Source organism: Chelon labrosus, assembly GCF_963514085.1.
Source record: "Chelon labrosus genome assembly, chromosome: 19".
NCBI classification, from domain to species: Eukaryota; Metazoa; Chordata; class Actinopteri; order Mugiliformes; family Mugilidae; genus Chelon; species Chelon labrosus.
The window spans coordinates 7,613,679-7,626,962 of NC_140352.1; the positions used below are offsets into that span (position 1 = coordinate 7,613,679).

Genomic DNA, 13,284 nt, shown 5'->3' on the forward strand with positions numbered 1-13,284 from the left:
ATATCAAGCTGTCTTGAAACCCACTATCGTCTGAGGACGATTTAATGTTCTGCATAAGATAATCCTTTAAGATAATCCTTTAATTTATCCTGAAGTGGGATAAATAAATAATACATTTTTAATCAGTGGGTCAAAGGCTCAGTCACTACTGTGTCAACTTATTCTGCAGTTGGCAGTGACATTTATTTAAACAGCTTAACAAAGTTGCGCAAAATTGTGTACCGGCCCCAAACACTCTTACTGGTAAAGGACAAGACATACATACATACATAGATAGTTCTTCTTTGCTAATGTAATCTTCCTGCATGTGGTACAAAACTGGACTCCCGTTAAAACTGATTGACGCAGGGTTCTACAGTTTGTTGTGCATAATGACGAACAACATCTGATCTGCCACATTTGCTTCCTCTTTCACTCTCTGTTTGTTCTCTGTGGTTGTTTGCAAAGATATCCATCAAATATCTGATATCTATTTCATACCAGCTCTGCGTGAAGTATACTCACGTCAAAAGTGTGCCCGCAAAAAAAAAAAAAAAAGAGATGTTCCACGGTTAATGTAAAAGGAGGTTTATTGCAACTAACAAAATTCAAAGAGAAAAAAGACTCAACATCAGCAACAACAGTCTGGCAGGCCAAAGTATCAGGGTCTCTTATTATCACCAGCCAAGAGACTTGTGTCAACAGACAGCGACCTGCCAACAGAACCTTGCTCAACGCTGCAAACCAGCTGCAGTTGGAATGTTAGCGTACAGTAGCAGTGTAAACATCTGTTTTACATGATGGGTCCTTACGGTCTTGAAGACGACTTCAAACAACTTTTGGGCCAAATTACAAACATGCATATGTTATAAACTACAGTATAGGTGTGCAAAAAAAAAATACTACCCCTGCAGAGGGGAGAAAGAACCCGTGGAACACATTCAAACCTGGAGTCATAGACACCCTTTAGCAAAGAGAATAAATAAATAAAATTCGCATGGGACATTACTTGTACTTCTCGTGAAGAAATGACCTGGCACGACAATGGTATTTCCTCTTAAGGCCGTGGATATCCTACGAGGCTATTCATTTTTTTTCTTCCCTCCATTCTTTGGAATAAAAGCAGCTTGTGTTGCTAATGCTAACGCCGGAGTCAAAAATAACTAATGGAGGTTCCTGGAAGTGTTTGGAGCAGCAGACTTTCCTATATTTGCTAAGTGCACTGCTTGCAGTGAAAATAGTGCAGAGTGCAAAAACACAAACGTGTTCCTTTTTTATGTAAAGTTTCATTTCAATTCCACGCACTCTTGCTATCCACATTTTCTGCTCAACATTGCATTTTCTTCATCCCACTTTTAAATACTATAAAACTTTAAATAGCACACTATCAGAAAATATACAGCTCTGTATCAGGATTAGAGATCCTAATAAATATGGTTCATAAAGTTTTAAGAAAGTTTGACTCAAGCTGCATCTGGATTTGGAGTTCATGTCCATTTGAACACTTTGTCCTCAATCAGACTGACAGACTTATCTGTTAGCATCTCTTCGCTGCTCACAAATTTGTACCCAAACAGCTTGAGCGTCGGCCCGCAAACTTTCTGCACAACTTGGGCGATCTTGAACGGGAGACTGAACCTCCATTTCTCTACTTGCTCAGAGGAGTTCTTTTGCGTAGAGTAAACGCCGCTGGTCTCCTTTGAAGCCTGGGTGTTCTTCAGAATCCAGGCTTTCACTTGCGGCGTGAACGGGATTCCAGTAAACCGGTACATCTCTGCCGCCTTCCTCATGGGATACCGGGCGATGTCCTCGTACCGCACCAGCATGTACCGGCGGCGCAGCCACGGCGGCTGCCTGAGCCCAACCTCGGCGGACATCCTGATGTTGTCGCAGTTGCCTTTTAGCTTCCTCACCTCGTCATCATCGATGGGCACGTCCCCGCCCGCGGCCCACTCCTTCCAGTTCTTGTATTTGGCTGCGAAGGCCACCATGCGTGAGGCCAGCACAGCCCGAGGATCTCGAACTAGCTGAATGAATTTGATGTCGAGGCGCGGGTCTTCAGCCAGAGGACGGAGGTTCTCGAGCTGCCGCACCCTCACTGACTTGATGGCCCTGTGCTCCTTCTGGAGGCAGGACTCGGACGCTAAGGTCAGGTTCAGGGGCCCACAGCGTCTGGTCCTGCAGCGATATCGTTCAAACACCCCTTTGACGACGGGGCTGCAGACGGGCGATTCACAAAGCGAGCTGCTGGACTCCCTGCGGAATAGGGCTGTGGTGATGTGGCCCACAGGGAGGGGTTCGATGAAGCTTTCCAGCAGGGAGAAGTCGCACAGGAACAGCTGCTGGAGCACGTCGCGGTACGCCTTGGCTGCCGCCGTGGCGTTGGTGCCTCCGGTGTCTAGAGTCAGCATCTTTTCCACGTGCCACAGCGGCTCGAACAGGTAAAACATGTTGCTCCCCTGCTGGTTGAAAAACTCGCCCACAAACGAGGAGCCAGTCCTGGTGGTGGCTAACAGGAGAATGTGCTTCCTTCCCTTTAGCCTCACCTCCTGGTGCTCGCTGTAGTTCTCCAGGCGCCGCTTCATCAGCGTTAAGTCCATGTGTCTGAGCAAGGGGAAGGAACCATTGCGCTTCAGCAGTATGTGGGATAAACCAGCAGGCTGTAAAGGGGTCTGTGGAGTCTGTTTTAACGTCATCTTGTCTGACACCCTGAAAGCATGAGAGAAACCACAGTTATATCATGCACTAGAAATAAAAACACCAAACCAAAGCTGCCAGATATCTCAAAAATGCTGCATTGACAGCTGAAATGAACTCACCTTGAGATGATGTTGTTTTCTTTCTCAATGACAACAAGTGCCACAACAAAGACGATGGGTATGGTGTATTTGATCCTCATTCTTGGACGTAGCCTTGCCCGGATACACTTTTTCGGACTGCTTCTTAATAGGTTCTGCCAATCTTGCAGGACTCCGGTTGCCTTCCTAAAGAGCCTTCCAAGTGCTTGTGTTCCCCGTTGTGGGCAATGTTTCATCCTGTAAGTGAAATTAACATCAGCCTGTCAGTTACACAGAATTATTTTTAGTGATGCGAGCCCTTACGAGCCCTCAAGTTCTCTTGTGAGAGCGCTGCTTGGGGAAGTCCACACACTTTTTCTTGACTATTGTAGAACTGCACTGTGATGCCGAGTCAGAGGAGCGGTTGTATAAAACTTCTCCTTTTCAGAGTCTTCCTCAATTTATTAGATATGCAACGCATTCATGCACTGTGCAAAGATAATATGCAGGCATTTGCTCAGATGCAGAAAAAAAAATATCCAATATTAGGATCAGAATAGAACATAGATGAGTGTGTTGCAGTGGAATCTAAGCCAGTCTTTGTCATGAGGAAGTCCTTGTTATCTTTAAGTGCACCAGTGCATTTCAGGAACATGCCCACCCACCATGCAAGACTAGGGGCTGCTGCACACAGAGAAGCTGTATTTATGAGTTCGGCTCTTGTAGAAGTTCCTTTACCAAAAAAATAAAAAATAAAAAATGAGGGCACAATGAAAAATGAGTGACAGACTGCAATCAGGCGCAATTTTGTCAATTAAAGTGTAATTCCACAATTGCAAAGCAGCTTGCCAAAAAACACAAGAGTTGTCTGGCTCCTCTACCTCCCACTGATGTTCAAACTGCCAGCTGCTCCTTCGTATCAACACTTGGCTGTGGTGGTGGGGGGGAGTGGGAGTGGGGTAGCCCTCAGTGACACAGGTTACTCCTAACGTATTAACTGACACATGTCCAAATGCTAAGGTGCAACCGTGTTGCCGTGCTGAAAATGAAGGGGAAAGCCCGCCTGTCTCAAAGCCGTAAATTGCAGCGCCTCCGATCCTGGAGGCCGTCCAGCACTTCTCTGAGTCTGTAAAGGGCGCACAGTGGGTAGTCAAATGAAGATAAGTGTGAATTTAATGGCGCCTGTTTGTGAATATCTTGCACATTCCTGAGAGATTAATATTAGTTTGCTTTTAAGATAATGGCAGCTTGACTCAGATCCCTGACTAATCTCCAGAATTTAGCATAATCCTGCCTAACTTGTCTGCCAGTGAACGGGTCAATAACACAGCAAGAGTAAATGAGACGGCCTCCGCTGTGAGGACAATTTGCACAGCCAAAAGCAACACGCCTACATTCTCACCTACCGGCATCAAGGTACCGTCTGACACACTTTGTACGATATATACACACGGCCGTTGCTTTCTAAATCCAGGTGAATGTGTTTGTGTAACAACATCTGGCGGCTCACTTCTCGCATCCTGTTGCAACCTCTGCCCTGGGCCAATTCTGAGCACAGAAGCCGGTCCAAGTGACTGCAGTCTAAACACAGGGAATGGTTGGACACTGCCTGCGAAATTCTCTGAGTGGGAACGGGAAGTTTACAGCTCCAACAGAGAGCACTGTTGACGTGGAACGGCGTGTAATGAAAAGGTGAACAGCCCCTGCACTAAGACACGTTTTCACTAGGGAGGAAAAGTCGGCCCTGTCTTGCACCACCCTGCCGCATGCCACAGCCACAAAGGTCTCTTTACACACTTCTGAAATCCCGCCCCCCCCCGTCCCCTTTCGGGTTTGAGATTGCAGAACATAAACTTGCAGGTCATTCACACGTCACAGGGTCACTGACTAAGTCCCTGGATGTTACGAGTCATACTGAGAAATTACTGAGCGGTTATTTCATGTTGTGTCATATACGGTCACAGTTTGTCTGAGCACACAACGTTTTGATCCACAGTTACAGAACAGCTTTTTCCACAATGGCCAAAATTTCAGGACAAACTCCAAAGATAATCTGGCACAAAAAATTGACACCGCTCTGTCTGGAACACTGCAGTTCTGTGGGGATGAAACTTGAAATAAATATTCTACCTCGACAATTCATCAAGAAAACAAGTGATCTGATGTTTTGTCATTTGTATGGTAAATTAGATGTACACCAATTATCTCAGCTTATTGCATCTGCTGTATAAAGTAGAAAAAAGAAAAAGAAAAAAGAAGAAGAGAGAGCTGACATTCCTGAATATTCACAAACCACTGAGGCATATGACACATTTGATCATCTGCTCATAACAAAACCGCCACTGCACCATTTATCATCTTGTTACAAATGCTTTTAATGGCCGCCTCTTGCTTAATGTAAATCTTGTGCGGAGACAAATTAAGCAGCAGCCACCCAAATCCTCTGCTTGACACTTGCGCGTCGCGCTGGATGCTGGCTGTATTCTCGGGGTACGTCCCCGTTTTCATATACCGGCAGATAATCTCTTAAATCGCTCTGAATTACTGCGCGTAGGCGAGATAATTGCAGGATGAACATGTTTTATTTTAAACTGTGGTAAGACTCAGGCATCTTTTTTTTTTTTTTGGAGATATTCCCAGCTGCTTTGAGTCATTGTGGGTATTGTTAAGGAAATATTGGACACTTTTCCTACATGTATTTTATCACTATAGTCATTATGGTCTTTTAAAATTAAGACTTTACGCAAACAAATTTAACCCCTTAATGTTTAACTAATCCCTGGGATTAGCCAGATACAGACAAACAGAGTTGCAATTGCTATGGTTACCAAGAGTTTCATGAGTTGCTGCCTTTGTTTCAAGGATTCATAGTCATAAATTAACTTTAGAGGAAGAAAATGGATAAAAAACTGTTTGTATAGTCTATCAATCAGTAGCGTTAAGATGGAGGAAGCCTGGTTAGTGATGTAGTCAATCCCTGTTTAAGGTGGAAGCACAATTTTAGGGTTAAGGTTAGCTCCAGTTTAAGGCAGAGACAGCCTGGTTAGAGATAAAGTTATCCTCAGTTTAAGGCGGACACAGTTAGAAAAAAAAAGTTAGCACCAGTTTAAAGTGGAGCCAGCCTGGTTAGGAATAATGTTGGTCCTAATTTAAGTTGGAGGAAACCTAGTTAGGGATAAAGTAAATCCCTGTTTAAGGTGGAAGCACAATTTTAGGGTTAAAATTAGTCCCAGTTTAAGGCGGACACAGTCTGGTTAAGGATAAGGTTATCCTTAGTTTAAGGCGGAGGCAACCTGGTTAGGAATAATGCTTATCCTAATTTAAGGTGGAGGAAGCCTGGTTAGAGATAAAGTCAATCCCTGTTTAAGGTGGAAGCACAATTTAGGGTTAAGATTAGCTCCAGTTTAAGGCGGAGACAGCCTGGTTAGAGATAAAGTTATCCTCAGTTTAAGGCGGACACAGTTAGGAAAAAAGTTAGCACCAGTTTAAAGTTGGAGGCAGCCTGGTTAGGAATAATGTTGGCCCCAATTTAAAGTGGAGGAAACCTGGTTAGGGATAAAATAAATCCCTGTTTAAGGTGAAAGCACAATTTAGGGTCAAGATTAGCCCTAGTTTAAGGCGGACACAGCCTGGTTAGGAATAATGTTAGCACCAGTTTAAAGTTGGAGGCAGCCTGGTTAGGGATAATGTTGGTCCTAATTTAAGGCAGACACAGCCTGGTTAAGGATAATGTTATCCTTAGTTTAAGGCGGAGGCAGCATGGTTTGGAATAAGGTTAACACCAGTTTAAGGCGGAAGGGTGCCTTGTTAAGAATGTGGCAAACCCCAGTTTAAGGCGGGGGCAGCCTGGTTAGGGATAAGGTTATCCTCAGTTTAAGGTGGAGGCAGCCTGGTTGGGACTAATGTTGGTCCCAGTTTAAAGTGAGGACCAACAAATCATTAGAGAAACACCCCACCTACCCCTGAATGTACACTCCATCTGCAGTGTGGCATGCAGGTAGCAGATTTATTAAGACTTTAAAAGTTTTAGTTATTGTGTTTGTTGATAAATGTAGGTAAATGTGGTGATTCTGTACTTTCCCAGTGACATAAGAGGACGTGCAACACATTTGTGAGCCAAAAACCCGCAAGTGCATGGTTTTACTGCAGAAGCTGAGCAAAATGAGAGATTACTGATTTACTGTAAGTCAAATTTGTAGTAAATCAGCCGAAGTTGCGTGTATGGAAGATCATGCGCTGCAAATAAAGTCACAAACTGAAGTCATGCCTTCTTAATAAAAAGACCCTTAACGAATGAAACCACTAAGTAACTTCATTGTACTTTGACACTGCTTCATCCGTCCGATATTTAAGGTCTGAGTTCATTGTAAAGTAGGCAATAAGCCTTATGAAGGTAAAGAACAGCGTGTCCGCTCCTCATACCCACCATGCTGATGAGCGGCGGTGTCTGAAGGAGTCCCGCTTTTCATCCGTGAAGTTGATCAGCCTTTCCTCAAAGAGCGACTCCGGAGGGAAATTAGTTCCATTAGACAAGTGTGACAGAAAACAGCCCGGTCCAAAGAAAAAAAGCAGCCGGACTAGTTTCACTGAGTTCAACCTGCAGATCAGATAGAATCATGTTTTAGGAGTCTGCCGGTCAGGCTGCCCAGTCAACTGAGTGACAAGTCTATCCAGCAGTTGCGACTCACTGAATCACAAGAGAAAGTTTGGTCCAAAGGAGCGGAGCTTCAGAGAGGAGGCGCACTGCCACGGCCCCTCACTGACCCTCTGTTTCACTGCAAACAAAACAAACTTTATACGCATGAACCTCGACGAACAATTTTAATTTGAACTTTCTGTTGCTGCTAGTCTAATATTTTCATTAAAGTTTGGCATTTTAGGCCAATCTCAGATTTATTTTTTTTGGCAGCCTTTGATGTAGTTAGAAGGGTGAGCACTCCCCCTAGTGGTGAAAAGTGCAATATGCAATCTCGTTTATACTTTATCTCATTATATTATATTATATTATATTATATTATATTGTTTAATATATAATTAGTTATTGTTAAAGTTAGTGTAATTAATCTATCTATCTATCTATCTATCTAGCTATACATTTATAAGTATATTGTTTACCTTTGTGCAACTATTACTGTTTTACTGTATTTTTACACTGTTTTACTATATTTTATTTACACAAAAATACATTTCACTTTGCATTGTACTATGTATAACTGTGCATGTGACAAATAAAACCGTATCTATCTATCTATCTATCTATCTATCTATCTATCTATCTATCTAATCTTAATAGTAATATAAATAGAAATTGAGTTACGAAATTAAAAATTAAAAAATTCCCTTTTGGAAATGGATTTAAATAAACTGTTATATAAATAGTAATAAAACGCTAATCATGAGTTATGTAGACGAACTTTCGCTTTCGACAGTCCGCTTCTGATAAAAACACATTTACACAAGCAAACTATAAATTTATTACAGGAATTAGATTCTTAAAATCAATATTAGTTGGTTTTATTATTGGCAGGATTTGGGGGATTTCTAATTTAGAACTACAATTCCCTATATTGCAATGAAACCTGTCACTTAGTGATGACGCACCAACGGAGAATTTTCAGGAAGGTTGCAAAACAGTTGCGTCAGAAACTTGCGCAGTTCTTTCTGGAAAGGTGAACGACGAACGTTGATATCGGTACGTAACGTTTGAGTGTTTTAAACTTTACAACTACTCAACAAAAACGCAACATAAATGTTTATAGTTAATTTATTTGACTGGACTGCATTGCTGGTAGGACCCAGAGACTTTGTAGTTAGCTGTGGACGAACTGTGTTGGATTTACGCAGCTATAAAATGCTACCTAATGTTAGCTAGCTTAGTTAACTGGCTTTAAATGTTATATCATTGCTTATTTTTAAAACTAAATAACCAGTGTTACTGCTACGATGTTTTATTTATATCTCCCCTTGACAAATAGACATTTGTTTGGAACAGCATATTGATGTCTGTGTATCATTATTATTATTATGTGTTTGTTTTGCAGACAGATACCGCAGAGTAATATCTTGTGACCATGTTAGTGGCGAGGCTGACATGTCTGAGGAGTCTCCCGCTCGTCGGGCTCCGACCTGTGTTGACACATGGCTCCCCAGCCCTGAGGACACCCACCCTGAAGGCCTGTCCACCCCTGCTCAGGTCACAACAGGTACTGTAATATTCATCTTCAGGGGGAGAACGCACACACTAAAAGGGTGCAGGATGATATCAAACCTAGGGGGACCTCAGTTTATGGGATGAACTTGTAGCTCACCCCTCAGTACTAAGATTATATTTAGTTGGAATGATCTCAAGTCCCCACAGCACACAGCCCAACTTGTCCAACTTAAGTTCGCCATGCATGCGTTTGATAACAAACATTCATGCATCATCTTTGAGTAAATAAAGGCATCAGTGTTTTCACCTTGACTAGAAACAGGCTGAAGGTCAGACTGTCTCTGCTTCTATAGTTAGAAGAATATTTCATGCCTCAAATTTTATTATTTGGTGCATTAAGGCTCCAGGGAGAGAACAAAGTAAAAAGCCTGATATTCAGACAGATTTATGTCATGGTGAAGATACGAAATGAGATGGCACCAATTCAGTGTTGCAAGGTGGCACATGGGTGGAACAAAAAAGTAATAAAAATAGATAACATTATTTATTTGCTATGTCTAACATAAAAATGAAAGAAAGGGGATATTAATCCATTAGTATTCAGAGTAGAGTATTCTCATAGTCTCTCCAGTTATACACAAACATCTAACATGAACTTCTTGTTAGCTGCATGTCTGTGTTTTCATTAAAAACACATAAAGTTAAACTCTAAGGTTAATTATTAACCGTGTCTCGATCAACTCACCTTGGGATGGTAAATTTAATATTGTAAAACAAAACAAAATGGCATGCCCACCTCTTCCAAAAAGCGTGCAGTCAAAGATAGAAACGTTCCTTCTTAACACACAGGTCTCAAACGAGGCTAGAAAAATAACTCGCCATTAATTGACGACGGGTCGGCTAAATAATCAAAGTAAATTACACTATGTAGACTTGATGTGGCACATGCAAGTTGCACACTGATAAAGCTGAGTTTGAAATCATGGCTTTTAATACATATTTGTGTAAATGTTCTTTCACCAGGGTTACTCCTCTAAGGCCAGATTTGGTTTCCGCCGTGCCAAGACAACCAGAGACCAGCTCAAAGAAGCAGCTTTTGAGCCAGCAACAGACACAGCCATCAAAAGTAAATTTTAATTATTAAATATTGTATATTTTTTGTTTTACATGTTCTGTACTGTTAGATAACTGGAGCGTTATGCTTTTCAGTCTTATATTGACCATAGTTTAGCAAAAATGTAAAACTCAGTAAACTAGGTTCATGATGTGGTTCAATGGAAAATAAAATAGAACATTTGTCTGAAAGGATTTTTTTTTCTGTCTCTAGTTGACAGCATGGGAAGGATGGTTCTGGCTGGAGGTGCAGTAGTTGGACTTGGAGCTCTGTGTTACTACGGGCTTGGCATGTCCAATGAAGTCGGTGCCATTGAGAAAGCAATGTGAGTTTTATTTTTTTTATTTTTTTGTACTGGCAGCTCTTTAAATTTTATTTTTTAAGCCAAGATCAGTAAAACAAATCATCGTTTCACACAATATCAATTCTCCCTTTACTCTTTGTGTAGGATCTGGCCTCAGTATGTGAAGGACAGAATCCACTCCACCTACATGTACTTTGCAGGCAGCGTTGGACTGACGGCTCTGTCAGCTGTAGCTGTGAGCAGAACTCCGGCACTTATGGGCCTGATGATGAGAGGATCCTGGCTGGTAGGTTTTAAAACTATATTATTTTGTATTTTCATACAGCATTGCAAAACTTGATGTAAATTAAACTCAAGGCGTACTGTATGCACCATTGAGTTGTTTTCGTAATATCTGCACTCTTTGATGCAGGATAATTTAACGTTTGTCGATAATAAATACTGTTTCTTTTAACACAGGCAATTGGAGCAACTTTTGCTGCTATGATTGGCGCCGGCATTCTGGTTAGGTCCATTTCTTACGAGCACAGTCCAGTTCCCAAACACCTTGCTTGGATGCTTCATGCAGGTTTGTCTTGTGCCATGTTATTTCTATTATGTAGTTTCCTATGTTGACCACTAGAGGGCAGTCGTGTCAAGTCAAGGCTGCAAGTGGCTTTTAATCCCTCCTACATTATAATAAAACATATGGTACCAATCTGTTCCAGTTTGTTTTCAACCTGGCATTTATTTGTTGTTGTTGTTTTTTTTTTTTTCTTAATTTATGGATAAGGTGTGATGGGTGCTGTCATCGCCCCCCTTACTCTTCTGGGAGGACCCCTGATGATGAGGGCCGCCTGGTACACAGCTGGCATCGTGGGAGGTCTGTCCACGGTGGCCATGTGTGCCCCAAGTGAGAAGTTCCTCAACATGGGAGGGCCACTGGCTGTCGGCTTTGGAGTGGTGTTTGCCTCCTCTATTGGTTAGTATATAAGGCAGTTTCAGCTCCTAAAATGTGTTTCAGTTTTACTACAGGTAACACGATAAGCTTGTGGCCTGGCACTGCATATTTGAGAGAATGTCACAGTGCTACAGATATTCGTCTGATTGAATAGAGGACAGTTTTCAGAGTCAACAGTCTGAGCTCCACATAATTCCTACACTCTATTTATAGGCTATTGTCAAGTGTAAACTGCAGCTTTTTCCATTTGCATAGCACTGGTTCTGATGACACTAAAAAAAATGTGTGAATTATTCAGGAAAATGTTTCCAAGTCAAATTACACATTACTCAAGCATTGGATGCTTAATTAAAATGTAAAGCTAATTATTGAATGTCAGGTATGTGCTATTTTTACCCAAATGACGTCCCTGTGCTGCCACATGGGAAGTGTCACTGTCTCAATCATAACAATATCTACAAAAAGAACAATCTGATGAGTAAATCACTGTTTGGATTCATGCAAATTGTTTCCTTCACATCACACACTAGTAGAATATCTGCTTTGTGCAAGAATTGATTTACATAATAAGTAAAATTGCAATTATCCTAAGCAAAAAGATAAATAGGTTCATATTTTATGATCATTGAACAGGCGTGTCTTAATGTTTTTCTATGTCAAGTGAGGTGACGCGTGTAGCGGGTGATTTTACTGACATTCTGTATTCCTTGACACGTTTGAATTCACGATATGATCTTGATATTGCACTTGTGCTCGCCACACCTAGACATAAGTGTGAATTCAAAATAAACCAATAAACGGATGTATGGTGTGCAGCAGCCTCTTATGATTTTGGGTTTAGCTCTTTGAGAAGGTGAATTTGGCTGCATGTGTGGACTAAAATCACGTGAAGAGACATTTTCTGCACACAGACCTCTTTATATTCATGTCAGGCATAATTTAATATTTAATATATTATTTTTGGTATCGGCTACCTACATAGATATTGTAACACAATGACCAGCTACTGAATTATTTAAGTGTCGATGCTGCTCACGATTTTTTGAGCCTCACAGCTAACGTCCTGTCTTCGTTCAGGGTCGATGTTCCTGCCGCCATCCTCAGCGTTCGGAGCAGGCCTGTACTCAATCGCCATCTATGGGGGGCTGGTTCTGTTCAGCATGTTCCTCCTCTATGACACACAGAAGGTCATCAAGAGGGCGGAGACGCACCCGGTGTACGCTGCCCAGAAATACGACCCCATCAATGCGTACGTCGCACTTTTAAATGTATTTTTCTGAAGGAATATAATTCTAATTTACCAAGCTGTGCATCTCATTACATCTCATATGTTATTCTTGCAGGTGTATGGGGATTTACATGGACACACTGAACATTTTCATGAGGCTCGTGATGATTATGGCGAACGGCGGCGGCGGCAGAAGGAAGTAAACGCCACCGTAGCTTCAGCTTCAGTTTTCCATCCCACAGAGCTGAACTAAGGCATGTTTTGTTCCTAGCAGCATACACCAGGTGTTATCTTTTAGAGACAATTCTTATCTTACTGGTAGATCAACATCAGGGCTTTGCAAGTGTGCGAAGGTGAGGATTGCACTCTGTGGTGCATGTTGCCAGTTCAAGTAAAGAAGACAAAGTGTTGTGCACTGATAACAAACTGAGACAGAGCTCTTACCTTCGATTTTGCAAGCACATGGTTCATCTGGGTTCATAAATGAGTTAATTCTGTCTGTTGGTGCCACTTTGCTTGCCTCCTTGTTTTATTATTATTTCTGTTTTCTATTTATTTTCACTTGCTCTCTGCTTGAGAAATCAGAGCTCTAATAAAATAAATGCCACAAATCTCAATCACACAATAGATTGGACTGTATTCACTACAATAAATTGTGTGTGTACTTGCTCAAGATACTCACTGATATTGAGCTTCTGTGATGTGTTAAAGAGGTTGAAATTGGTTCATATATGTCAGAGACTGATAATATCAACAATGAAAGCACTAATAAAAAATGTTCCATTACGAAA

The 13,284-nt window shown here is 41.7% G+C and overlaps 2 protein-coding genes across 3 annotated transcripts; one reads left to right on the forward strand and one right to left on the reverse strand.

Annotated features, from left to right (window-relative positions):
* Window positions 1-551: 551 nt before the first annotated feature.
* chst3b (carbohydrate (chondroitin 6) sulfotransferase 3b) lies at window positions 552-7,408 on the reverse strand. The gene is made up of 3 exons (XM_084567030.1): window positions 7,183-7,408; window positions 2,799-3,014; window positions 552-2,688 (listed from the first exon to the last, which is right to left on the reverse strand). Exons 2-3 carry the CDS (start codon window positions 3,011-3,013, stop codon window positions 1,467-1,469), a joined length of 1,437 nt encoding a protein of 478 aa, XP_084423156.1. The 5' UTR covers window position 3,014; window positions 7,183-7,408; the 3' UTR covers window positions 552-1,466.
* Window positions 7,409-8,364: 956 nt separating this feature from the next.
* On the forward strand, window positions 8,365-13,284 carry ghitm (growth hormone inducible transmembrane protein). 2 transcript variants are annotated; one of them, XM_084567968.1, is made up of 9 exons: window positions 8,365-8,448; window positions 8,798-8,959; window positions 9,931-10,033; window positions 10,235-10,346; window positions 10,470-10,611; window positions 10,785-10,893; window positions 11,098-11,286; window positions 12,343-12,514; window positions 12,609-13,284. In XM_084567968.1, the coding sequence occupies exons 2-9, from the start codon at window positions 8,828-8,830 to the stop codon at window positions 12,694-12,696; spliced, it is 1,047 nt and encodes a 348-aa protein (XP_084424094.1). In that variant the 5' UTR covers window positions 8,365-8,448; window positions 8,798-8,827; the 3' UTR covers window positions 12,697-13,284. The 2 variants fall into 2 exon arrangements, with proteins under 2 accessions (XP_084424094.1, XP_084424095.1); XM_084567969.1 differs by having other exon boundaries at window positions 8,395-8,448; window positions 8,802-8,959.